General features: G+C 35.9%; 3 protein-coding genes across 5 annotated transcripts in view; all 3 read left to right on the plus strand.

Moving 5' to 3' along the window:
• Positions 1-3427: 3427 nt before the first annotated feature.
• LOC308688244 (uncharacterized protein) lies at positions 3428-11414 on the plus strand. The gene is made up of 5 exons (XM_081361192.1): positions 3428-3583; positions 3952-4643; positions 4722-4831; positions 4900-5003; positions 10952-11414. Exons 1-2 carry the CDS (start codon positions 3475-3477, stop codon positions 4227-4229), a joined length of 387 nt encoding a protein of 128 aa, XP_081217318.1. The 5' UTR covers positions 3428-3474; the 3' UTR covers positions 4230-4643; positions 4722-4831; positions 4900-5003; positions 10952-11414.
• Positions 11415-18916: 7502 nt separating this feature from the next.
• On the plus strand, positions 18917-24253 carry LOC308688239 (uncharacterized protein). Its single transcript, XM_081361186.1, has 5 exons — positions 18917-19073; positions 19379-19696; positions 19776-19885; positions 19954-20057; positions 23777-24253. The coding sequence occupies exons 1-5, from the start codon at positions 18974-18976 to the stop codon at positions 23913-23915; spliced, it is 771 nt and encodes a 256-aa protein (XP_081217312.1). The 5' UTR covers positions 18917-18973; the 3' UTR covers positions 23916-24253.
• A 142-nt stretch (positions 24254-24395) lies between these two features.
• LOC308688240 (uncharacterized protein) overlaps positions 24396-27435 on the plus strand; it is a 35657-nt gene continuing 32617 nt past the window's right edge. For all 3 annotated transcript variants that reach the window (XR_014029850.1, XM_081361187.1, XM_081361188.1), the window contains exons 1-2: positions 24396-24457; positions 27277-27431. The gene's annotated coding sequence lies outside the window, so the exon portion shown is untranslated. The remainder of the gene's footprint in view (positions 24458-27276; positions 27432-27435) is intronic.

The following is a 27435-nucleotide window of genomic DNA, read 5'->3' on the forward strand; positions in this document are numbered from 1 at the left end:
TTTTTATCGTGGATCTAATGACGTAGATCAGAGTGGAACTCCTTATATGAGCATTTCTCTCGGAAAAGCTCGCCCGCGCACACGTCGACCAGAGGAGAACGAGACCGCGCACATCAACGCGCTTCAACAGGAAATCATCGGCAGCGCTGCATAGGATTTGTTCAAAAATGTCTCCAAAAAAGTGTGTTTTTGGATGTGAGGGAAAGCTTACCGTGTCCAGCTTTCCAAAGAACCCAGTGTTACAAGAACAGTGGATGCCGTTTGTATTTCCGGGGCAGCAACGGAGTGTAGGAAGTGCGGTTGTGTGTTCTGGCCATTTCAGTGACGAATGTTTTATTAACAAGGCTCAGGTCGACGCTGGATTTGCAAATCGTTTGCTATTAAAACGTGGAGTGGTCTTAGTGATAAAAGACACCATTCATGTAAGTACAACTGGATCAGATTTCCGCTTGACTCTATAGCTCCGCCTCCAGGACCTCGGCTTTTTCCGGAGAGAATCGGAAAGCTGTATTTTTCTTTTATAAATTTAATAAAACTAAACACTTTTTTGAGATATTAAGGATGCACTACTACTCTATAGGTACTCAAGATTAACATGAGATTAGGTGAAACTGTGCATGTTATGTACCCTTTAAGTATATTAAAATATATTACTATTACCTTAAAATTGAACTTAAATACATATTAAAGTATACTAAGTATATTTGAAGTTGTCTCAAAATAACACATTTAATACATACTTAATGCTGTACACTTAAAGTACATTAAATCTATCAAAATAAGCACAATTTAAATATATTTCCTTTTCACCTGGGAAACCATACTCATTCTAGAGAACAAAGCTCATCTGTGAACACATACTGTACTGTAACTGTAAGAAAGTGCAAATAATGGAATCAGACGTCTATTATGTCAATTTTGAAAGAAGAGATGCTGAAGATTAGCCTGGTTAAAACCAGACCATTCTCAGTAGTAACTGAGTTATGGTCTGGCAAAGCTCTTTTAATAACTCATTTCCAAAGGGGCATCACCAACGGACGTCGCTCAAATGCCTCTGGGCGCAATTGGATAGACCTAAAACTCCTAAAACCAATCAGAGATCGTCATGTGTAAAGCCATATGCTGTGTCCCAATTCGCCTATGTTACACTACGCCATATGTACTCTTTTTGTGAAGAAAAGGTATTTACTTTTGAATGTGTAGCAAAAAAGTAGGCAACTTTGGGACATACTACTTCGTCATCTTTATCGGACGGATCTGTCGTGTGCATCCTGTCACGTAAACTGCCCTGTCAATCATCTTGTCACAGTTAAAATCCTCTATTAAATCTAATTTAATTTCCTACCGTTTCGGAGAGAAATGTAGTTACACATTCATCTGCCAGTGGGTCTTTCATGGAGACTGTCCTCATGTGTTTGCAATTTGAATATAATAATGCATTTAAAAGTTGGTGTGCTTAGCCAACGGACGTCGGAGTGGACGTCGCTCAAATGCCTCTGGGCGCAATTGGATAGGCTAGACCTAAAACCAATCAGAGCGATCGTCATGTGTAAAGCCCGCCTCAACGTTTCTGATTGGTGCCGCGATTTCTCGGCATGGGGAAATGGACTTGAATGAGCTCTTTGCCAGACTTCTTGCAGAGCAAATCTAAATTTGCCGGAAGTTGTCTGGGTTTTCCCAGGCTAGCTGAAGACACAACTGGACCTCAAACATCAAATCACCACCAGGATGAAGGAAAAGCTCAAAAGCGCAGTAAGTACAAACTTTATTCTGAAGAAGTGATGGTGGTGATAATATTTGAGGAACTGAGAAATGTTGCACACAATTTCAATTATTGTTCTTTAAGAACACGTCAATGTTTATATTTGAAATGTATTTAAAAAACTCTTTAAAAAGCCTTTTTGAAGGTGTCACACTTTGCAGATTTTAGGAACTTCTTTACTGGATGAGTTTTCAGTGAGAGGAGAATCTTAAGCAGTGTAAAAATGGAGGGATCTGAAATTGCCAAGCAGTTCGGGTGGAAAATGGTGTTTTAAAATAAAAAGTGTGAAAAGTGAAAAACAAACAAAAAAAAAAACAAAAAAAAAACAGGTCTAGCTTTGTTGTTGATGAGAAAATATATTTTATGTACTGTAACATTAATTGCAATTTAAATTCTTTCAAATCTTTTTAAAGAAGTGATATTCTGTTAATTTTGCTAAGTCTTTATTGTATTATGAATTATTTGATGTATTTACACAAAGAAATACTTTACTGTAAGTTGGAACGAAAGCATTAAAACGTTAATATGTATTTGATATGTATTTACAGAAATTATTAAATTGATGCCTTTTGGATTCAGTTGTTGAATGTGCATGTTATTCAATAAGAAAATAGCCTTTAATAGTTCTCGAAGGAACACATTTGACACAGTTAAGGTACACAGATAAAGATCATTTGTATCAACATTGTTTCAGATGCTGAATGTTGATTTCTGTGAGTGTATATGAAGAGTTGCATATGTATATTTAAGTTCAGTAATTTCATTTAAATGACAATTCCATTGCCATTTAAGTAAAATTACTGAACTTAAATATATGAGCTTGATAAAAAATGATCATTCCCTTTTAAACAGACCAAAATTAATCTAATTTAATTACCTGTTTACAGCTGGTATTAAGATGCATTTTGGTCGATCGGATCACAAGTGGACGATGCTAAAGGTGTAAACGGGGTCTAAAATGTTTTAAGCTCATCCACTTTCCCCCACTTCCAGAGGTCGTTGAAAACACACTCGACCGGATTGCTTTCGTAGTGTAAACACTCATGTGGTCGAATGTGTTCAAACAGCCACAAAAGACCGTCTACTCTCCGTCTACTGATCTAATGTGTGAACATTATGGGAAGAGCTCTAGCCAGACGGGGTTTAAACTATCAGCTGTAGACTCAAGTTTGGTTTGAAGATGAAAAACATACAAAGCATTCTCTCTCCATTCCTGATTTTTAACACACACTCACAGTGGTCGGCTGGTCTTGTGTCTGTCAGAGCAGAAACTAAAGCTGATGCTCTTCGTGTGTTTTTCCTTTTTCTCCGGCCGCATTCATATGTAAATAGCATGAGCTTATTTCGTCCATTACATCTAAAGATCTGAAAAAACGCACTCATTTACCTGCCCATAGACCCTCCCCTCGAAGAAAGCAGGACAGAAGTGGTTGAAAGTGGACAAAAGAGACGGATTACAACACCAGGCGTGAACGGGAATGTGTCTCCCTCATCTACTTGTGATCCGATCGACCAAAACGCATCTTAAGAACACAACTGGAGCTTGAACACAGAGTAACTGTCAGGATGAAGGAGAAGATGAAAAGTGCAGTAAGCAGAAAAAGGCCAGTGTGAAAATCACTTCCTGTTTAGGGTTAGCACTATTTAAAAACACTCATCACTCTAAAGACCACAGCTCAACTGTGAAGACGTACTGTCAGACACAGCAAATAATGGATTCAAAGGACATTTATCAAAATGTTGAACGCGGAGATATTGAGGACACATTCAGACCTCAAACACAGAATCACAGCCAGGATGAAGGAAAAGATGGAAAGCGCAGTAAGCAGAAAACTACTTTAAAGCAGAGATGATGTCGCAGATGATGTTGTTAATGGTGTCACTAAAGTTTGAGGAAATGAGAACCGTTACATACCATTGAAAATACTTTTCTAAGAACGTGTGTTAGAGTTTCTGATTTTATATTTAACATATTATTTTATTAAATTATTTAAATATACAAATATTTATTTTACTTTTTCAACATTTTTTGGATATTTTATCATTTGGTAATGTTTGTCTTATAAAATAATATACTGTAAAACCTCTATCTACAGCATTATCTAAAGACAAGGGTAAATAAAAAGGTTGATTTAAAACATAATATGAAGGGTATACACTGATATGTGTGTGTTTTGTCTGTTTGTCAGGAGGACGCAAGTGTTTGGTGTTGATGACAGTGTGTCTCGGGCTCATTTGTGTTCTTCTGCTGGTCTTCATCACACTGTACATCACCATCACAGCAGAGAGAGACCTGTTAAAGAGTTACAAGAACACAGTTGAAGAGTTCAATCACACTATCATCAGCTTGAGTCTGAAGAAACTGGAGTTAGAAAGCAAAGTCATGGATTTGAGTGAAGAACTGAAGAAAGAAAGATCTAAACAAGGTCAGTACGAATCTATGAAAGCCTGTTTCTGCCACAGCTGAGTAAAGTGTAATGAGTAATATGATTCTGAAAGAACTTTTCTCATAAATTTGACTTAGTATGGCATTATATTAAGAAGGTTCCTCATAAAAGTAGAGGAGTGAAGGGCACAACCTAACACCCGTTTCACACATACTCCGTGTGCAGTGCGTATGCGGTGCAGGAGCAGTACGCTATAGTGCTTTCACATATGCTGCGTTTGCAGTGCGGAACTGACTGTACCACAAACACATACTCACTATTTGTAGTTCAAATCCAGAAGTTTTATTTTTAAAAAAGTTTTCAGTGATCAACAATTTTCTCTTTTTCAATGAGAGTCAGTGATCTCACTGCTGAGAAAAGAGAAGTTTTGACTCTTTGAATCAGAAGAAACTGGAGTTAGAGACTGAACTCTCTAAGGAAGTTATCTGAATGAGGTTTGTGCAAATGGATTTATATGTTTATTTGCACTTTACAATACAATTAACAAGCAAAGTGTTTGTGTTTGTTGAAAGGAAATGGCAGGTTTTTCATATTCAGTGAGTCGAAGAACTGGTCTGAGAGCAGGCAGTACTGCAGGGATCGAGGAGCTGATCTGATCATTATCAACACTGAAGTGAAGCAGGTGAGTTTGTGTGAGTGACTGTTAGTTAAAGAGAGGAATCACACTTACTCCTGTTTTTATTCACACAGAGGTGCATAACTTCATTAGTCAAGGAGAGTGTGTGGATTGGTTTGTTTGACTCTGAGACTGAAGGCAGAATGAAATGGGTGGATAATTCAACACTGAATCAAGGGTAAGTGATCGAAGAAACACTTCGTATTCATTTGTTAAGTCATTTAAATTCTCATTCAAAAATTACATTATCACAACCTTTATAAATTAGACTCAGAAAAATATAAAAATATATAAAAATATAAAAAAACTTCCCATAAATAAATTGTATGGATACATTCTTCTCTCTCTTGCTTTTCTGCACTTTAACTTCTGAACTACTCTGCCCTACAAAGGCAAAACGCTGTAACATCATGTTTGGTCAAAAATGAGTTAGTGTCATTTTTGTGGTATCTGAGACCTCCTTTATCATGTGAATAAATATCGTGAGTCAATTTGATTGTTTTAGCGAGAAAATAAAGGGCTATGACAACCGTAACTTCCAAAACCATACGAGAAACCACAGCAGAACGCCGTAACAGCTGTTACGACTCTTTGCCTTTGTTCCAGCACGCTGAAGTTGAGTTAAGGTGTTCTGACTTTGTTTAGCCTGGCATCAAGAGAGATGTTACAGTGCCGCTGTGATGTTACTGTACTCTGGCTTTGTAATATTGTCAAAGTTTGCCGCTCTTTAATTGTCACCAAACCACGTAACATACACACGACACATCTTTGAAATAAAGTGTAGACTGCCGAGTGCTTGTTTGTATACAGAAACAAAGCAAGGTGAACAAGCCATACTTAGATGGTATGCAAGCTAATAGGTTGTCATAAATGTTATTTTCGTTCAGGGCGATGGTTCAGATCTGTCAATCTCAGTGACAGCACGGAGCTAGCTAAATTTAATCTGTGTCACGTAAATTAGCGCTAACGTTGACGCTGACACTCGCCTCACATCAGACGCCGGAAACCAATTATTAAATACACAGGCATCCTACCTTTCCATGCAATCCGATATAATCCATAGCAATGCACGTCATCTGCTGTATCCACAACAAATTTGTGTTTGAGCCATATTTCCTTCTTGCAGGTGTTCAGATCTTACACAATCATATAGCACTAAGCTAGTTATCGCTAACGTACAAAGTAGGCTAACCTAAATGGTAAAAGTAATTCCAACTTTTTTTCGGTTGACTCTGTCTATATTATCTCAGAATTAAAAAGCAGTAATCCAAGTCGAGTTCGTTGACTGTGCATCTTGAGCAGTTTGGTGGCCCTTAACCCTTTAACTGCCACCCCCCACTCCTCCCCACCCCTCCCCTCCCTTTTTTCGCATAGACATGAAAATCACGATCCAAACTTAAATGGTTGTAATTCAAGAATGCTTTGTAATAGACCTATGGAGAAGTTGTGTTCCAAATTTTAGCTTGATATCTCAAAAAATAAGCTTTCAGTAAGATTTTTTTTCGGCGCAGTAACAAACTTTTTCTCTAGATGGACAGCCAAGCTTCCTTACTGACCATATAAGGGCGCCTCCATTTTCATATATGTTTTGAGTGATCTGAACCAAGTATTTCCATAATTTTCATACAATTTATGAAGTAGACATCCTATTCAGAAGTAGTATGGGTGGTTTGGCAGTATTTGATTTGAATTCAACCTCTAATAAACGCATAAAAAGAGCATATGTGCGTTATAGCTGGCAGCCGCATCACAAATCGAGAATCCATAATATTTTTGTTTTTATATATATATATATATATATATATATACATATAAAAAAAAATCAGACTTTTTTTTTTTAAATACAATTCAATTGATGTTATTTTTTTAACTCTTGGTATGAAAACAAACTGAGCTTTCACCAATCTTTCATGATTTTTCATGTTTATTGCTATTTCAAAATAAAGGCCTAAACACGCCTAATGAATATGAAATATTATTGTTGCAAATTGATAAATTACTGCTCCTCTGTAATTTATTTTAAAAACATTTGTATTCAGTTATCTTTATAGTGAAAATATTTATTGTATTTATTCATACTGTACTGCAAAGTAACTTATCTGATATACTGTTTAACTGTGCTAGTGTTGCCGCACTATCCTGATCATTATAGCACTAAATAGGAACAACCAAAGGTCTTCTATATAATTTAAAACACATACCATGATGACTAGACCTTGGTTAGGTGTTCTTATAATGGATGTAAGTATGGGGGACAGCAAGCAAATATTGATTATATGTCAGTTACTGCCTTTTGCCTTTGCACGACTCCTTATTTTTGGCACATGATACAAAGGCAGAAAACAGTAACTGCCAAACAAGGGTCAAAGGTCAATTTTGAGCTCAAGATTTTTTGCATACAAACATTTCTTGATTATAGCAACTAGTTGTCAAATTTTAGCAGTCCTACCTATAATACTTTTGTCTGGACAAAACAGAAACTTTAAAGTCATTTTTCTCAGTTTCACACTCTAGCGAGTTAAGGTCTTTTGCCTTTGCAGGGCAGTATAACTCTGCTGTTGTCCCACACTGTTAGACCTTACCGGTTTTTTTTACAGTAAAATACTGGCAACACTGTTGCCAGTAATTTACTGTTAATTGTGCAGTTCTTTACTGGAAAAATGCACTAAAACTCGAGTTAACTAATTTCACTTGCAGAAACCGACTGCCTTAAATTGACCAACTGTCATTTAAATGTATTAACTAAAATTTATAATGCATTAATAACGTGAGCAAACTATTACTGTGAACTTATTTCATTTGAAACCACAACAAAACTTTTGTAAAAAAGAAGATTTCCACTGGACCAGCAACTACACAATCACCGCCTGTTAAATAAAGCAACATGCAGCAAATCATCAATGTTTGTAGATCTTCTCCTGGACTGAAGCACAGGCTCTACTCTTCTGCACAATGGTGACCCAAAAAATACATTTTACAGTAAACTACTGGCAACAGTGTTGCCAGTATATACCTGTTTTATAACTTACAGTTTATTACTGTTAAAATACATTTTGTGGGTGTGTCTTTTAATCTTACACTGTTAACCCTTTCAACCCCACAGGGAAATCCACACTACAAAGAGTAAAAGTAACATTGAGACAGTGATAATTAAGGGAATATGTAAGTGATTGTTGAGCATTAGTGATGAACACCTGCTGTTAGAACAGAAAATAGAGAAACACAAGACCTACAACTGACTTCCAGCCATTACACATTACACTTATTATTAACCAGTATGACTTTATTTCATACATCTACAGAAGTTGTTATTAAGATGTTTAATTGAAAATGTTTGGTTTGAAGTTACCATTATAGAGATCAGTGCTTGCTTTAGTTGGGATGCTGATGCTAAAACATTAGTGTTTCTTTTGCTGCTTGAGCTGTGTTGTTGCAAGTCACACTTGTGCACACACACAGTTTATGAATGATTGCGGTTATAATGATTATGATGACAAAATCATCATATTGCCTGTTCATTCACTAAGGAATTCATCCTCAATTAAAAGTGTTACATTACCACCACTGTGAAACCACAACAATAAATTACAATGATTCATTTTTTTAACACATCATGCATAACCAGAGAAACAGAGCTACACTGTCTTTTAGAAACACAGAGATATCACAATTTAGCACATGAATCTCAACAACGGTGGCAATATATATATTTTTATTCATGCAGCAGTGCATGCTGGGAGTTTTATATTATCCTGGAACCCAGCATGCATTGCGACATGAAACTTTTGATTGTCACCATTGTTGAGATTCATGTGCTGATTGTTGATGTCTGTGTGTGTCTGAGTCAACCAGGAGTTTTTTAAAGCACTATATGATTACAATATTCTTCAGAAGACCTTATTACAGAAGTATTGATTTTATGTTGTAGATTTACAGATATAAGCTAATTATGAAATACCCATAAATTCAAAGAATAAAAGATCAGAGAATCAGACATATCCAGGATGATTGTGACATCATCACAAAAGCCAAAAACACCTGATCATCTTCCTCTTGGCTCTTTCTTGCCATAACAAATGTGTTTTATAAACTCACTGTTACAGCAGTCAGAGAGAGATGAATGGTAAGTAGTCAAGGGACAAGTGACCAACTAAAGCAAATACTGATCTCCATCATGGTGACAACAAACTTTATTATTAACTATATCTCTGTTAATTCTCAACAAGAACTTTTGTACATGTATGAAAGAAATAATCGTAAACTGGTTTCACACTCAGTGTTCCTGGAAGTCATTTGTAGTTTTTGTGTTTCTCTTTTTTTCTGTTCTTGTTTCTGTGTCCTTCAGTGATTCTGCTTATCAGGTGTTCATCAGTTTCTCAATTCACTCACTTCTTTTCATTCACTTTGTCAAGGGGACTTTATTAGTGAACTAATGTAGGGAATAGTGAATGAGGGTAGGGTGTGATTGGGAAAACAGATTATTTATTAAATAATCTGCTGATGTACTTACAATTTGCTCGATGTCATGGTGCAAAGGAAAGGACCCTAGGTTGATTTTACTCCGAACCATCCCTTTAATGAAACATTTTTACTGTGGATTTTACTGTGAAGCTTTAAACCAGAAATGTATTGATCCTTAATATTTAAAGGACATTCGAAGAATGTTTGTCAAAGAATGTTTTCTGCCAAAATTATGAGAACATTCATCAAATACTAACGAGAATATGTGGTGATTCCATGAACATTGTTTTGAAAGTGTTTAATTCTCACACTTACAGAACTTTACATAAATTTAAGAGAAAAGTTAGGAACAATAAAACTTTCCCACATTCCAAGTATGTTCTTTATAAAAGAGCAACACAACCTTATTCATCTAAAGTTCGTTGTCATTCTAATGTTTAAAGGATGTTCCAAGAATGTTGTTCTAAGAATGTTTTCTCCCAACATTATGGCGACGTTAAAAGAACCTACAAACAATGTATAAATAATGTTTTTGTGCAAACCTTTTGAGAACATTAATAATGACCAGATAACGTTGAAGAAACACTCTTGTATTGAAGACTGTAGTATGCACTGATTACTGTTACGGTTCTAAATCACCTTAGAGGACTATTTACACAATTAATGTCCAGTAACTAGGAGAAGAGTAAAGAAGCCAGAGTCATGGGTCAAATTCACTCAATGTATTAATGAAAGAATGAATTATTCTCTTACAATGTCAACAAAATGTAAAGATGTCACAATAAAAGAGCGTAGGCCTACGCAAAATAACCAAAACAATAAAACAACGTTCTTTGAGTCAAAAGATACAATGATGTTGAGATAAGGCAGTGAAGTGGTGTTAATAAGAGTACTCAGTCTTAACAAGTCCCAGGTATTCCAAAGAAGGTCCACGTGATGAAAGGAGGGTGTAGATATCCGTCATTATCACTTCACGTCATTGAACGCTCGAGACATCGCAAACATGTGTTAAGGGCATAATATAGCAGCTGTTCTTTTATAACTGAAGAAATATCTTATTTATGCATCTAACAACATACCAGACAGTGATTACTAGACTGACTAATGTAATATAAACACTTACAGTCTGCAATGACGCACGCACTGATATTCATCACATAATTCCAACAACCTCTGGAGCGATCACACAACATCGGCCGCCCCTCACATCTGAAATGCCAAACTGCTCACCAGCTGAGTGCTATATTATCAATCTATAGCTTGATGGCCTTTATCAACTTTGCATGGTGTATTTACAATAACACGCACCACATTTCTTCCTTTTTTTCCTCCATTGCCGTATATCTAATCTCACGTCATTTTCGCCGAACTCGCGAGACTTCAGATTAAAACTCCGCCTACTCAGCAGGCGCAACACTTGAACAGAAAGAAAACTGTACAACTATAATATTAAAATAAATGTAACTTGACCATGGCCTTTTGCACAACTCTATTAACGTTACTGGAAGAACGTTTGTTCATAACTTTGAGAGAACCTTGACAGAACATTTGCCAAAGTTATGTATAGTTTGTTAAGCGCCTCATTTATTGTTGTCTGAATGGATAAAAAATTTAATTGATCATCTGGGGTCCTGAATAACTGAAAATCTGACACATTTTATTCAGGTTTTGGTACAGAGGTGAGCCGAATAATCTAGGTACAAATGAGGACTGTATTGAATCCTACAAAAGATCCTGTGAACAACTGGAATGATCTGTCATGCTCTTATACGAGGAAATGGATTTGTGAGAAATAAGTTTCATCCAGTCTTGTTGTGCTTTTGCTTCTGATTGATGATCTATGAATCATTCTTATTGTGAATGTATAATTTCTGTTTGAGGTTTCTGTCTTTTAAAAAACTGTCATCTGATCTTAATATGAATTTGTTAGAAAAATGTAAAATATTGTCTCATTGCTGTAATAAACTCAAAACATATTGTTTCTCACGATGTGAATGAGGATGATCTGGGACACCAAACCTCTGATGTGTTCATGACTATTATTCTGATATCGAGTGTCTGTGAAACTGCTTTTGAGTTGTATTGCTTTCACTTTTAATAAAATGGTCAATAGCCATTGTTATTATAGTAAACTGTATTTTTGTTTTTATTTCATATTTCATTCTTGTGCATCTGTTTATTGCTCTATGGCTATCTTTGCTCCAGTCCAGCAGGGGCAGCAGAGAGCAGGTTTATCAGACTGAAGTGATCAGAGAGGAACAGAAACATCAGATTCAGGCACTTTCTGCTGTTTCCTGCATCATCAATACAAAGGTCCAGTTTGGCCTGTTTAAGGGTGTTTGAGTTTATTTGAGTGTTCACAGATTCCTCTTGTTGGCTTTTGAAGCGGATAACATGTGGTTGAATGTACAATACACAAACACAGTATTATGAGTCTGCAGGGAGTTTTTAGGTTGGACTGCAAGTCTTTATTCTTGTTGAAGGCCAGTGTGAAATTAAATCACTTCCTGTTCAGAGTTAGCAGCATAGAAAACACACACACACACACACACACACACACACACACACACACACACACACACACACAAAACGCTACTCATTCTGAAGATCACAGCTCATGTGTAGATGTATGCTGACATGCTGTAAGAGCAAATTATGAAATTAAAATATTGAATGCAGAGATATTAAGAACACAACTGGAGCTTGAACGCAGAGTAACTGTCAGGATGAAGGAGAAGATGGAAAGCGCAGTAAGCAGAAAACGACTTTAAAGCAGAGATGATGTTGTTAAAGGTGTCACTAATGTTTGAGGAAATGAGAACTGTTACATACCATTGCAAATACTTTTCTAAGAACGTGTGTTAGAGATTCTGATTTTATATTTAACATATTATTTTATTAAATTATTTAAATATACAAATATTTATTGTACTTTTGCAACATTGTTTTTATATTTTATCATTTGGTAATGTTTGTCTTATAAAAGAATAAACTGTTAAACCTCTATCTACAGCATTATTTAAAGGGGACATATCATGCTAAATTCACTTTTTTTAGCCCTTAAATGCATTTAGTTGTATATTTGTAGTGTTTAGAAGTATAGAAATGTTGAAATTAGTCTCTTCAGGTGCTTCGTTGATATCTTTATATTCTGTTTTGGTCATATTTTACAGCCTGTTCCGATTTTTCTGTTCTCTATGGTGTTTTTTGAACTTTTACGTCACAGTATTTGCAGTGGAACTGCCAAATAAGGACATCGACCACCGGCTCAACACTTCGAGCAATCCGCCATTTTTATTTCTCGCTGCGATTTTGTAGTCCAAGCTCAAAGATGCAGAAGTTATGAGAGGGTAAGTTAAAATGTTCGGTTGTTGGATGTAATAACCCACACGCTTCATTACATCGTCTCCCAGCATCAGAACCTCTTCGAAGTGCCTGGTTGAGTTTTATTTTTCATGGAAATGTACCCATAAAGTCATTTTTGTGTGCGCGAACGCGAAGCACTTCAAGGATAACTACTTTAGCAACAACAGGGTTTTTCCTGCATTGAACTTAATTTAGCGCCTGCCAAAGTCTTATTTGATCGGTGAGTAATGTAGATGAACTGCCGCGCTTGTGACAGGGCGCATGTTTAACTGAAAGGACGAGCAGAGAGAGAGACCCGGTCGCGCACGCTCTCTCTCTCTCTCTCTCTCTCTCTCTCTCTCTCTCTCTCTCTCTCTCTCTCTCTCTCTCTCTCTCTCTCTCTCTCTCTCTCTCTCTCTCTCTCTCTCTCTCTCTCTCTCTCTCTCTCTCTCTCTCTCTCTCTCTCTCTCTCTCTCTCTCTCTCTCTCTCTCTCTCTCTCTCTCTCTCTCTCTCTCTCTCTCTCTCTCTCTCTCTCTCTCTCTCTCTCTTCGGAGCCAGCTGAAAGTGTAAACAAGACTTAACCGTCTCCAACATAGGCGCTGTCTTGCTCTCTCTCGCTCGCACATATTAATCAAAATAAATCGACACGGTGGTAAAAGGTCGGAAGACCAAAGTTTCATGTGGAGCATTCTGAGATATATTTTTCCTGAATTACCGTGTGAATTGTGCCTTATCTTTTCTGAAAAGCGTTCTGGGCATTAAGCTGACATAAAACAACACTTTAATAAAACGAAAAAAAACTATCCAATGATGAAATGTTTTCTGTGTTGACACAAATCTTGGATGTCCAAAAGTTTCTGTGCCACTAGATAATCGTATCTCTGCTATCAAACTACAAAAATGGCCGAACGGGGTGGAGTTGAACCGAGTGTCACTTCTGCAACCTGGAGAGGGGGCGGGGTATGACGTGTCTCATTTGCATTTAAAAAGACCGCACCAAAACGAGTTGCTCTCAGACGCACATCAGTAAAGGGGTAGAAAAGGGGCCTGTGGAGCTATAATAATGAGGCATTCAGACCCAAGCATTGCAGTTACGCTTTATATAGACCACAAATTTATGATTTATATGTAAAAAGGAACAATTTAAAAGCATGATATGTCTCTTTTAAAGACAAGGGTATATAAAAAGGTTGATTTGAAACATATTTTCTAATAATATGAAGGGTATTCACTGATATGTGTGTGTTTTGTCTCTGTTTGTCAGGAGGACGCAGGTGTTTGGTGTTGATGACAGTGTGTCTCGGACTCATGTGTGTTCTTCTGCTGGTCTTCATCACACTGTACATCACCATCACAGCAGAGAGAGACCTGTTAAAGAGTTACAAGAACACAGTTGAAGAGTTCAATCACACTATCATCAGCTTGAGTCTGAAGAAACTGGAGTTAGAAAGCAAAGTCATGGATTTGAGTGAAGAACTGAAGAAAGAAAGATCTAAACAAGGTCAGTGCGAATCTATGAAAGCCTGTTTAAAATGTAATGAGTAATATGATTCTGAAAGAACGTTTCTCATAGCATGACTTAGTATGGCATTATATTAAGAAGGTTCCTCATAAAAGTAGAGGAGTGAAGGGCACGCCCGTTTCACACATACTCCGTGTGCAGTGCGTATGCGGTGCAGGAGCAGTACGCTATAGTGCTTTCACATATGCTGCGTTTGCAGTGCGGAACTGACTGTACCACAAACACATACTCACTATTTGTATTTCAAAAAAAGTTTTCAATGATCAACGAGTCAGTGATCTCACTGCTGAGAAAAGTCAGTTACAGAGAAGTTTTGACTCTTTGAGTCAGAAGAAACTGGAGTTAGAGGCTGAAATAAGGAAGTTATCTGAACGAGGTTTGTGCAAATGGATTTATATGTTTATTTGCACTTTACAACACAAATGATGAGCAACGTCTTTCCTGTTTGTTGAAAGGAAATGGCAGGTTTTTCATATTCAGTGAGTCGAAGAACTGGTCTGAGAGCAGGCAGTACTGCAGGGATCGAGGAGCTGATCTGGTCATTATCAACACTGAAGAGAAACAGGTGAGTTTGTGTGAGTGACTGTTAGTTAATGAGAGGAATCACACTTACTCCTGTTTTTATTCACACAGAGGCACATAACTTCATTAGTCAAGGAGAGTGTGTGGATTGGTTTGTCTGATTCTGAGACTGAGGGGATCATGAAATGGGTGGATAATTCAATACCGAAACAAGGGTAAGTCATACAACACTCACAGAAAATCATGTGTATGTATTTATTTTAGTCTTTTTTATTGTTATTTTAACATACCTCCAGATTGATTGAACATTTGTGAATAATGGAAAATCTGACACATTTTATTCAGGTTTTGGTCCAAAGGTGAGCCGAATAGCCATGGTGGAGATGAGGACTGTATTGTACTGGATCCTGCAGACCCCAGCCTGAACAACTGGCATGATTACCCATGCTCAGATAGGAAACAATGCATTTGTGAGAAATAGGTTCCATCCATTCCTGTCATGCTTTTACTTATCTTATGGAATCAATTTTATTAAAACTGAGTAAAGTGAAAGAGGAATAGTATTTTGTACTGATAAATGCGCAGTTAGTATAGTTCACTTACACAAGAGTTCTAGTTCTAACCCTAACCCTAACGCTAGTAACTAAAAAAGAACTGAGAGTACTTGATAATTTACTTAAGATTTACTCTTGACTTAGCATAGCTACCATTGTTGTGTTTTCATGCTAAATGTTGAAGTATGTGTGCAAGTCAAGTATGGTCAATTGGTATTTGTGGATTTCTCATCAGCTTTTAACTTTATTTCCCCAAGTACGTAAGCCGATACCCTGGCAAAATAATTTTCATTAGACGGTAGGCTGCTTACATGAGTGATTGATGTCCTTAGCTTTCCATTATTATTTATTTTATATACCAATCCCTTTTCTAGTTATTTTAAAAATAGATTTATTGTCAATTATGCAGATGATACTGCTTTAGTGAGCCTTCTATGCGCTGGGGAGGAAGAGCATGGACCTGTTTTGGACTTATTTTTAAACTGGTGTGAGAAATCAAATCTCCTCTTAAATGCCTCCAAAACTAAGGGTATGTAACACCCTGCATTAATTAAAGGGGAACAAATTCAATTAGTAACAAATTATAAATACTTTGACATAGTTTTGGATCATAAACTCAAATGAGATGTTTGGACTGATTATGTAAGTAAGAAGACACAACAGAGGTTGTGTTTCTTAAATAAATTACTATCTTTTAATGCCTATAGCAGAGTGCTTGTGATGTTTCATGGGGCCTTTATTGAAAGCGTGAATGCTTCAGATGCTCAGAAGAAATCACTAAGAAAAGTATTAACAATGACAAGCTAACTGTTGGGAATTAAGAGAGTATACAGAGAGATTGCTGCATAAAGTTTACATCACTTTGAATGATACGAGGCATCCCTTTTTATTGCCCTCTGGCCGACGGCACTGTGTTCCCGATGCATGAAAAACTGGTCCAAACTATATTTTATCCCCCAAGCGATTTGATTTTTAAATTCTTCTTCTAGTGTTGATTGATGGTCAGCTGGTCTGGGTATCCTAAAATAGATTTATTTGCTTTAAATTATTGTTTGTATATGCCAACAGTGATTTTTTTTTTTTAAATGTCTGTGTGAGCTTGCTGCAAACTACTTTCCCTACGGGGATAAATAAACTTACTTGTACTTCTAAGATGTTGTCATAAATATAGAGTGATCTTATCAACCAATTAAAAGTTTCACAACATGTTTATGATATAAGTGTTAGCAATAACATTTAAAAAGGCATGAAAAATAGACTTTTTAATGATTTAGTTAGAAGTGAGGTCACCTTTTAAAAGCAATCTTAATACTTATCTTTCTTACCTGTGATTTCCTGTTGCATCACTGCATCAATAGAAAGAGAATTACAATAATAAAAATATGTTCCAATGCCCAACAAAATGGGACACTGATCAGCATAATGGTGAGTTGAGGGAAAAAAAGTCCTTTTTTAGGACTTTAGGAGAATGAGTCTATTAAGACTTGTTTTTTTTTTTTTTTTTTTTTGCTTGACAAAATGGTACTCAAACCAATCTATTAATCTTAATTAGGGTTTTCTGAGTAAACAAGGCATAGTATGTGAATAGTGCACATCACTAGATTTGTACAATTAAGTAAAGACATTAAGTACATTTAACTAAAAAGTGTTAGTTATAATCACTGTTGGATTTTACAGTGCACGATTCCTGTCTTTTATAACTGTCAGTTTATTTTCTTATGCATTAACTGCTATTATAAGAAATTCTGCGGAATTCTGTGGAAATGTTTTGCTCCAACACTAGCGGCTCAATATTAATACAACCTTATTATAGATAACATCATGTGTCTCATTTGTTGGTCTGAAGTGCTGATGTGAAAATCACAGTAAAGTACAGATGTGTTCCAGCCGGCACACGCATGTGCATCAACAGCTAAACCTGTAGAAGGTCTGACTGAAATAAAGTGTTTTGAACTGCTTTTGAACTACTTTCTGTTTTAATAAAATTTTCAATTGTCATTATTATCACAGCATTTTTGTTTTTATTTCATATTTCATTGTTGTGCATCTGTTTATTGCACTATGGTTATATTTGCTCCAGTCCAGCAGGGGCAGCAGAGAGCAGGTTTATCAGACTGAAGTGATCAGAGAGGAACAGAAACATCAGATTCAGGCACTTTCTGCTGTTTCTGCATCATCAATACAAAGGTCCAGTTTGGCCTGTTTAAGGGTGTTAGAGTTTATTTGAGTGTTCACAGATTCCTCTTGTTGGCTTTTTAAGCTGATAACATGTGGTTGAATGTACAATACACAAACACAGTAGTATGAGTCTGCAGGGAGTTTTTAAGTTGGACTGCAAGTTTTTATTCAGTGTGATATGAAACTACTTCTTGTTTAGAGTTAGCAGCATAGAACACACACACACACACACACACACACACACACACACACACACACACACACACACACACACACCCTTTAAAGCTGAAATTTAACACATAAGCAAGAGCAAAAGTGAAAGTGCAAAAACTTAATAGAGAGAAGAGTTTGTTTTGCTAAACATCTTTGGTTGTGGTGTTTATATTCAGATTTGTTAACATATGTTTGTCTTGTAAAATAATATACTCTATAGAACTGTCTGTAGAATTATCTAAAGAAAAATGTAGATTAAAATGTTGATTCTAAATGTTAAATCTAATAATATATAACGAATTGTTCTTAATTTGTGTGTTTTGTGTCTGTCTGTCAGGAGGACGCAGGTGTTTGGTGTTGATGACAGTGTGTCTCGGGCTCATTTGTGTTCTTCTGCTGGTCTTCATCACACTGTTCTTGAATGTTTCTTGATAAATAGTCTACATAAAAATCACAAACAACACTTAATTTTTTTTTTTTTTTTGTCAGTTAAACTTAGAAAATGTACTTCATGTAGTAACATCTACATTAACTGTTTTGTTGAAATTAAATAAATGATTAAAATGACTGATTATTACTGAATTCAGCCAACCTGAAAAACAAGGTTTTACTGAAGGATATCTGTATATAACCTGATTTCTCCAGCAAGGTAAACTCTTACTTAATAAGTTTGATATCATATTTTTTAGTTTGATATGATGAAAGTCTTTTTCCACCTTAAAAAAATTATTCACTGTCCTTGGAGAAATGTAGGATCTTCTAAGCTTTTACCATTCAGATTTAAACAAAGTTGAAGGGTTATTTATTTACTTATTTAATTTATTTATACCATAGTGAAAATGGCAGAACAGTGACATCTACTGAGAATATGAATATGAGAATATCCTGTTGTTACCCACTTGTGTTTAATAACAGGAAGTCCTCATCCCACAATCTCTATTTCCCATTATCCTCTCTGTTCCTGAACACGACAGCGATGTAAATCATCATTCCCTTCCAGTTTATGGTCATCAACACACAGGTCCAGTTTGGCCAGTTTTAGGGTGTTTGATCAGTTTAGGTGATCACAGATTCCTCTTGTTGGACGTTGTAGATGCTAACTTGATCACAGGGAAAACTACACAATGCTTTGAATATATGAGGATGAATATGCAATATGTGTTCAATCATACAGTAGTATAAGCATACAGAGAGTTTCAGAGTGAGAATGAAATCTAGATTTATCTGTGTCTCATCTAATAAAAACCACTTCCTGTGTTGGTACTATTTAAAACACGGCACACATCTTAAAGACCACACCTCATCTGTGAACACATACTGTAAGACTGCAAGACTGTGAGTTTGAGCTAATAATGGAATCAGGGACCTTTTATGTAAGCAGAAATATTAATAACAGATCGAGACCTCCAGCACAGAGTCGCAGCAACGATGAAGGAACAGATCGAAAGCAAAGTAAGCAGAAAGCTTCGTTTGGCGCAGAGACAGTGTCACTAATGTTTGAGCGGATGAGAAATGTTACGTAAAGTTTCAATCATAGTTTTCTGTGAAAAAAAAAACCTGTCATTGTTTTTGATTTTATATGAAATGTTCCATATTTCTGTATAGGAATTCCAGATGTTTGTCATAAGAACATTAAAAATCCCTACCGTTTATCTAAAAACAATGCTGGGTTACTACCAAAGGTTGATTTGAAACATATTTTCTAATAATATGAAGGGTATTCACTGATATGTGTGTGTTTTGTCTCTGTTTGTCAGGAGGACGCAGGTGTTTGGTGTTGACGACAGTGTGTCTCGGGCTCATTTGTGTTCTTCTGCTGGTCTTCATCACACTGTACATCACCATCACAGCAGAGAGAGACCTGTTAAAGAGTTACAAGAACACAGTTGAAGAGTTCAATCACAGTATCAACATCTTACAGGACAACTTCAACTCTTTGAATCAGAAGAAACTGGAGCTAGAGACCAGAGTCAATAATCTCAGTGCTGAGAAAAGTCAGTTACAGGGAAGTGTTGATTCTTTGAATCAGAAGAAACTGGAGTTAGAGAATGAACTAAGGAAGTTATCTACACAAGGTTTGTGCAAATGGATTTATATGTTTATTTGCACTTTACAACACAAATGATGAGCAACGTTTTTCCTGTTTATTGAAAGGAAATGACACATTTTTCATATCAAATGAGCGGAAGAGCTGGTCTGAGAGCAGGCAGTTCTGCAGAGATCGAGGAGCTAATCTGATCATTATCAACACTGAAGAGAAGCAGGTGAGTTTGTGTGAGTGTCTGTTAGTTAAAGAGAGGAATCACACTTACTCCTGTTTTTATTCACACAGAGGCACATAACTTCATTAGTCAAGGAGAGTGTGTGGATTGGTTTGTCTGATTCTGAGACTGAGGGGACCATGAAATGGGTGGATAATTCAGCACTGAATCAAGGGTAAGTGTCAGTGATAAAACACTCTTAAATCCTTTTAATTCTCATTCAATTCTGTTTTGGTTATGGAAATGTTAAGGTTTGCACCTTTAAACCTATTTCTGGGAGTGCATTCTTGAGACACCAGGCACTGTTTTGTACGGATGGGCGACCGGAGCGCATTAAGGATTTTCCTGTCAGAACGGTGTTGTGTTAGTGGCCCCTAAGTTAATAAATAATGATCTTTGCAACGGAAGTGAATCAAACAATCAAAACTAACTTTAGCTGGACAATAACTTTATCTTAGAGCTGCAGTAAAGTTTAAACAATCTGTTACGGTAATTTCCTATTATCACTGTAAAGCTGCTTTGAAACAATCCATATTGTTAAAAGCGCTATAAATGAAGGTGACTTGACTTGATGACTTAAAATGTTTTCTGGATGTTAGAGGTATGTTTTTTTAAGGTTATGATGTTCCTGAAACATTCTTTCAACTTAATTTTTATTAACAACTTAACATTCTAGGAGCGTTGATTTGTAACATTCCAAGAACATAAAAAAATAGTTTCCTGAATGTTAATAGAAGGTAATTTAAAGGTTAGTATGATGTTCCTGAAACATTCTTTCAATCATTTTAACACCTGCTGTAAACAAGCAGAATCACTGAAGGAAAGAGAGACAAGAATCGAAAAAAACTACAACTGACTTCAGCCACAGATCTTAGAACTCAAGATAACTGATGTTAAATCTCTGAAGGTCTCAGAAGAGGAGGATTAAACAACTTATTACTAACCAGATTTACTTTATTTCTGTCAGTCTACAGAAGTTCTTATTGAGATTAACAGAGGTTTAGATGTTGATGTTTGATTTATTAGATGTTTCATTTGAAGTCGCCGTTATGATGATCAGTGTTTGCTTTAGTTGGCCTCTTGACCTTGACATTCCTTATATTTTTTCAGCAATTGCAGGTGTAAACTCACACTCTATAAGCCCAAAAATCAGCATCTGACCAGCGGGGAAGGTCTCTGCATGTAACTTTCCGTGTGGCAAAGTAATTTTGATTAAATGCAATACATTTTCTCATATGTATTCTCTCGTTATTTCATCTGACTCAATAAATTAAAAGGTTTTAATGATATCTGTGTATCATTAAATGTGAGTGAATGTTTGACTATTCTTTTTAACTTAACGTTAATTTATTATGTCAGGTAACAGGGTTCTTGCAGGTTTCAGTAAGTCAAATTTAAAGGACAACTTCGGTATTTTACACTTAAAGCCCTGTTTTCAGATTGTTTCTGATGAAATACAATGGTTAAGATTGAAATTTGGACAAATGCTGCTGGCCCGAGAATTTTCGGTTTCTGTGGTAGCACCCCCCCACCTCCATTGACTTGTATTGTATTGAGTTGGACAAAAACTACGATAAAACACCTGTTGGAAAGCATCTTTTGCAGCGATTTTTGTGTGAGCATATCAGTGAACACCCCTGACCACTCGGTGAGTTTCAAGTCTTTGTAAACGAAAGTTTAATGCGTTTTAGGAAGGATTGTTCCTATGCACCTATGCAACCATTGTGGAGGTGCTACCACAGAAAATTCTGAAAATTCTCGGGCCAGCAGCATTTGTCCAAATTTCAATCTTAACCATTGTATTTCATCAGAAACGATCTGAAAACAGGGCTTTAAGTGTAAAATACCAAACTTGTCCTTTAAGACCTTAAGACATTTTAAGACCATAAAGATTGAAATTTAAGACCTACACGACGCATTGCCAAAAAAATATTCAAATCAAAGAATGAATTTTTGAATTCAGTAATTGAAAAAGCATTAATTTAATTTACAGATAAAGCAATCACATTATTAACCTTCCAGACCCAACAACGCGTGTCAGAGAAAAGAACAAAATCAGATATCATTTTTTTTATAGAAAATTGTACTTTGCATATTATACTGTAAAAAACACATAATTAGTTGATTTTAGTTGATCATAGTTGATCATAACTAGAGATGAAATGGCATGAACATTTCATTTCATGATTATAGTGACAAAAATGATCACGGTTATCACAGAATCCTGTTCAAAAAGTACTAATACTACACAATGAAATCAATTCACCAAGTTTTATGTCGAAAACCAGCAAATAACAAATAAAATTAGCATCAATATGCACTTTTTGTTTACATAAACATTAAAATAATACCATTTAAAAGTGTCTTGCAACATGTTATATACTAACATGTACAAGTTCAAATAAAGTTTTAACAAAAAAGGTTTTTATAAAAAGATAAACCTCACATATTTCAGACTTTAAATAATTTTTTATAAAAAAATAATGAGTCAAAAAAGATAAATTACTGACATTTACAATGCACTTTAGCTTATCTTTTATTATTAATAGTAAAATTAGGTTTGATTTTCCCGTGGCGTCTGTCGTTGCTATGCAACCATGCACCGCGCTCTCCACAATGACAAAAAAGTTTTAGTGGCTTTCCACCACCGAGAAACGCTTGCTGTAGCTCTGCTCCAAGATTTATTTACGGAGAAGAGAAAAACACCCGTAGTGTTTGGGTGCACCCCCATCCTTCCTGTTGACGGAGCTTTCAATGTTGTTATGGAAAGGGCGAAGCTGTTTGGTTGGTTCAGTCTTTTTTGCTACTTTGTAATAACTTTCTGCGGCCAGCGTTTCTGGAAATGAACGAGTGTAAAACCTTTTTAAGACCTGACTAAATTAAATTTAAGACAGCGGATGAAAATCTGGCCGTTTTTAAGTTTAACATTTTCTTAAATTTCTCTTAAATTTAAAGTTCAGAATTTTAGACTTTTTAAGATAAATGTAGGTAAGGTAAATGTATCATGCCAATTTCATAATCAGTTCAAGGATAATCGATACAAAGACATCAAATGCTCTAAGAAAAGATGTGAACCTAACATTAAAATACATGATGCTAAGAGTTTGGTCACTCTTAGCATCATGGGCCAACTTTGTGTTACAAAAGGCCCTGATTCTCTAGTTGCATTTCATTATATAGACAGAAATCTCTTTCACATGGAAACATCTGCTAACAATGGGAATTTACATTCGGAGTTGACACCTTTTGGGGGTATGAGACCATCTTCCTTTGTGTGCCAGTTATCTCTAAACTCTTAAAAACATTATTACCTTTTGTTTTACTTATTTGGAAATGAGACATTTGTACCAGTCGCACTGAGACATTTCAAATGATACTAAACATGTGTAATAATGTATGATAATTATTCACATTAAACCATAAAGATTCTTGGGTGAATTTTGGTGATCTCAGCTTGAGAGACAGGGAGTGGGGGAAGAGGGGAAGAAATGTATTCTGAGGTGAGACTTTGCGTTATGCTAACTTCACAAGACTGAGTTCAAATGTTAATTTCCAGAAAGGAATTTCCTTTGTCCTCTCAGGGAGTGGTCATTCCTCAAGTAGTGCATGGCGTTTATCTAATTTCTCAAGTCTTACACAGGTATTTGTTGAAGAAACACTCTATTAACGTTACTGGAAGAATGTTTGCTCATTACTCTGAGAGAACTTTGCCAGTACATTAGCCAATGTTATAAGATTGTTCCCTGTTAGCTGGGCTGGTGCTGTGAATATTGATGGCTCTTTTATGATGAATAGCTTGTTAAGCTCCTCATTTGATGTATGCTGAATGGATAAAAAACTTTCATTGAACATCTGGGGTCCTGAATAACTGAAAATTTGACACACTTTATTCAGGTTTTGGCGCAGAGGTGAGCCGAATAACTTTCTAGGTACAGATGAGGACTGTATTGAACTGGATCCTGGAAGAGACCCTGTGAACAACTGGAATGATGCGCCATGCACTCATGAGAAGAAATGTATTTGTGAGAAATAAGTTTCCTCCAGTTGTGTTGTGCTTTTGCTTTTATTATTTTAGTGAATCATTCTTATTATGAATGTGTAATTTCTAATTGAGGTTTCTGTCTTAAAAAATAAATAAATAAATTGGCATCTGATCTTCAAAAGAATTTGTTAGATGTGAATAGTAAAATTTTCATTATTTTCTCATTGCTATAATAAACTCAAAACATCCTGTTTCTCACGGTGTGAATGAGGATGATCTGGGACACCAAACCTCTGATGTGGTCGTGACTGTTATTCTGATATTGAGTGTCTGTGAAACTGCTTTGAGTTGTATTACTTTCACTTTGAATAAAATGGTCAATAACCATTATTATTATTATTATTATTATTATTATTATTATAGTAAACTGTATTTATGTTTTTATTTCATATTGCATTCTTGTGCATCTGTATATTGCACTATGGCTATATTTGCTCCAGTCCAGCAGGGGCAGCAGAGAGCAGGTTTATCAGACTGAAGTGATCAGAGAGGAACAGAAACATCAGATTCAGGCGCTTCAGGGATGAGAAATGGTACAGACAATTTCAATCATATTCCATATTTTAGCGAATAGGAGCTCCAGATGTTTGTCATTATAAAGGAACATTCAAAACAATGCTGGATTACAAACAAATGTTGATTTGAAACATAGTTTCTAGTAATATGAATGTGCTTATTGTTGATGTCTTTGTGTGTCATCGTAGATTAACTCTGTTGATTTTGATCTTACATATTGAGTGTTGTACATCATTCGATCCTGTTAAGTGTCTATTTTTTACAATAAAAACAAAGTGTTGTGCTTTTTGCCAAATAAAGAAAAATAAACATGATGCCAGTTCTGCCTTCTATCTGACAGTGAAGTCCATTCTGAAACACAGCCGAAAATTAACTGTAATTCAGCTAATACTCAGTCGCACAGGCATACAGGCAGGGCCGGCCCGTGGCATAGGTGGAATAGGCAAATGCTAGGGGCGCCCAAGAGCGCCCAAAGGAGTTTTTGTTTTTATTTATTTTGTTATTATTATTATTATTATTATTATTATTATTACTATTACCAATACAACTACAATACTATGGATTTACAATATTAATTTTTAAAAAAGAAAGAAAAAAAGCAATCGTCCCACAAAAATGTAGCACACCCGCTGTCCAACTGGCGGTGCTGCTGTAAGTCAATTCTGTTTGGCAAAACAATGAGACAGACACAGTTGTGCTGTTATCAGTAACAGGTCGCTCTTGTAATCTTTTATTACAATAATTCAAAGATTATATATATTTATTACATGGCTTGGCTGAATTCCAATGTAGAATGCGGTCTGTTATTTCTTTATAACAGACCGCTGCGAAGTATAACAGACCGTTGCCATGAAAAACAGAGCGTTGCTATGGACGCAACCGCAGAGACGGAACGGACTATTTTCTTTAGCGGAAGCAATACAATCGTTTTTAAATCAATAAACTCCTTTTTAAATCAATATTTTGTGTCAAATTATTGATTTATTTGGTAGGTAGCCATGTAATAAGCGGGATAATGTATAGGGAGCCGGTTGTTATAGCGAATAACAACCCCTTCAGGCTGACTCAAGACCCCTCCGCTTCGCGTCGGGATCCCGTTCAGCCTGTCGGGGTTGTTATTCGCTATAACAACCGGCTCCCTATACATTATCTCTTACATATTGTATAATTAAATCACAATATCTTGTGTCACCTTACATGTGACTCACTCAAACAAAACACCAATAAACATGTGTTGCATCAATCTTAAGTCTTTCTTCTTATACTCTAGTATTTTTTCAGATAACTCAAAACTTTTTCCCGTAAATCATACATCACAATGTATTACAGTCTGTGCAAATGTGTCCTACTAAATACTGTATAACTGAATATTTAAGCGAACCATTGGTTACACAATATAACCATTTATTACATGGCTTGGTTGAATTCTAATGTAGAATGCGATCTGTTATTTCTTGATAACAGACGGCAGCTAATGATAACACCGTTGCCATGAAAAACAGAGCGTTGCTATGGACGCAGGATTCTAACCGTAGAGACTATGGACTATATATAATGGACTATTTTCTTTAGCGGAAGCAATACAATCATTTTTAAATCAATATTTTGTGTCAAATTATTGATTTTATTTGGTGGGTAGCCATGTAATAAGCGGGATAATGTAGAGCGAGGCGGTTGTTATAGCGAATACAACCCCTTCAGGCTCCGCTTCGTGTCAGGGTCCTGATCAGCCTGTCGGGGTTGTATTCGCTATAACAGCCACCTCGCTCTACATTATCCCTTACTTAAACTGAATTACTATATACAGTACAGCGGATATACTTAATCAAAAGATCATTAAAACATATTATAAAAAACAAATGTCAACAGTAGCCTATATAATATAGTATGCACAGATTATATATGTATAATATTCAACAATTACATATGTACATATCTATACATATACTTCAATCTTGAAACCCAGGGCGATTGCTCAGAACATTGCTCTTTATGCTATAAACCCAATTATAAAGCTATAACCATCACATTACGTTAGGTATTCAGTCTACTGGAGCCTCTAACCATTCAGATTTGATTTAAATAACACAACACTGTCTCTATTAAACATCTTAACTCTACTCAGGAAATGTCTATCACCCTCCCAAAACAGTGTACACATGCTATCAACATATTGTTTCATGTTTTTATGTCCATGGTGGTTGATTTCACCCACCTGTTTGTCTAATCAATGAGACAGATACAGTTCTGCTGTTATCAGTAACGAGTCGCTCTTGTAATGGCGGCTTCTTCTCCGCGACTCATAGAAACCATAGTCTCCAATCAGCACACTGTCTCCCCACCTTACTTTGAATTGACTAAATTAGTAATGTTATATATATATAAATGTAAATCTTTATTCAAATTGAGTTTTACATAAAATGTTGCTATTTTTAATATATGCATAATATATGCATATATTATATGCATAATGTGTGTGTGTGTGTGTGTGTGTTTATTAAAAATAGCAACATTTTATGTAAAACTCAATTTAAATAAAGAAATATGTTTCTCCTCTGTTTCATGCTCTGCTATAGTGTAGTTAGTAGGACGTTGCTGCTATGCCATCTACTGGAAAACAAACATTTTCACAATTAATTTTGAAAATGTAACCACTGTATGCTAGAGAAGTGCTCAATGAATAGAGTTTTGTGCATAATTATTCTTGCTGTTTGTGTGTTTAAGCTATAATGTGGTTTAGGTGCTGCCATATTTTTATAGTTTCACTATCATCAGCTTTTTAATAATAAAATTTTACACCCAATGGTCACACATAATCCTCCTCTTCTCTCTTCAGATGCACTTTTAAAATATCTGAACACCATCCCTGCAAATCCTGGGCCACCTGTTGCAGACATCTCCATCTCAGCACCACCCAGCGATTCAGCATCAGTTTACAAGAAGGCTGCACCATTAGACCTTGCTGACTGGCAATCTGTTTTAATTGAAAAGGTAA

Source organism: Scardinius erythrophthalmus, assembly GCF_964197995.2.
Source record: "Scardinius erythrophthalmus genome assembly, chromosome: 3".
NCBI classification, from domain to species: domain Eukaryota; kingdom Metazoa; phylum Chordata; class Actinopteri; order Cypriniformes; family Leuciscidae; genus Scardinius; species Scardinius erythrophthalmus.

Excerpts from the sequence above, each read along its gene's own strand:
- LOC308688244 (XM_081361192.1), top strand. The coding sequence starts at position 3,475 with ATGGATTCAAAGGACATTTATCAAAATGTTGAACGCGGAGATATTGAG. Across the intron at positions 3,584-3,951 it reads AGGAAAAGATGGAAAGCGCA|GAGGACGCAAGTGTTTGGTG; the intron begins GTAAGCAGAAAA and ends TCTGTTTGTCAG.
- LOC308688239 (XM_081361186.1), top strand. The coding sequence starts at position 18,974 with ATGGAATCAGGGACCTTTTATGTAAGCAGAAATATTAATAACAGATCG. Across the intron at positions 19,697-19,775 it reads AAGGAAGTTATCTACACAAG|GAAATGACACATTTTTCATA; the intron begins GTTTGTGCAAAT and ends GTTTATTGAAAG. Across the intron at positions 20,058-23,776 it reads AATTCAGCACTGAATCAAGG|GTTTTGGCGCAGAGGTGAGC; the intron begins GTAAGTGTCAGT and ends CACTTTATTCAG.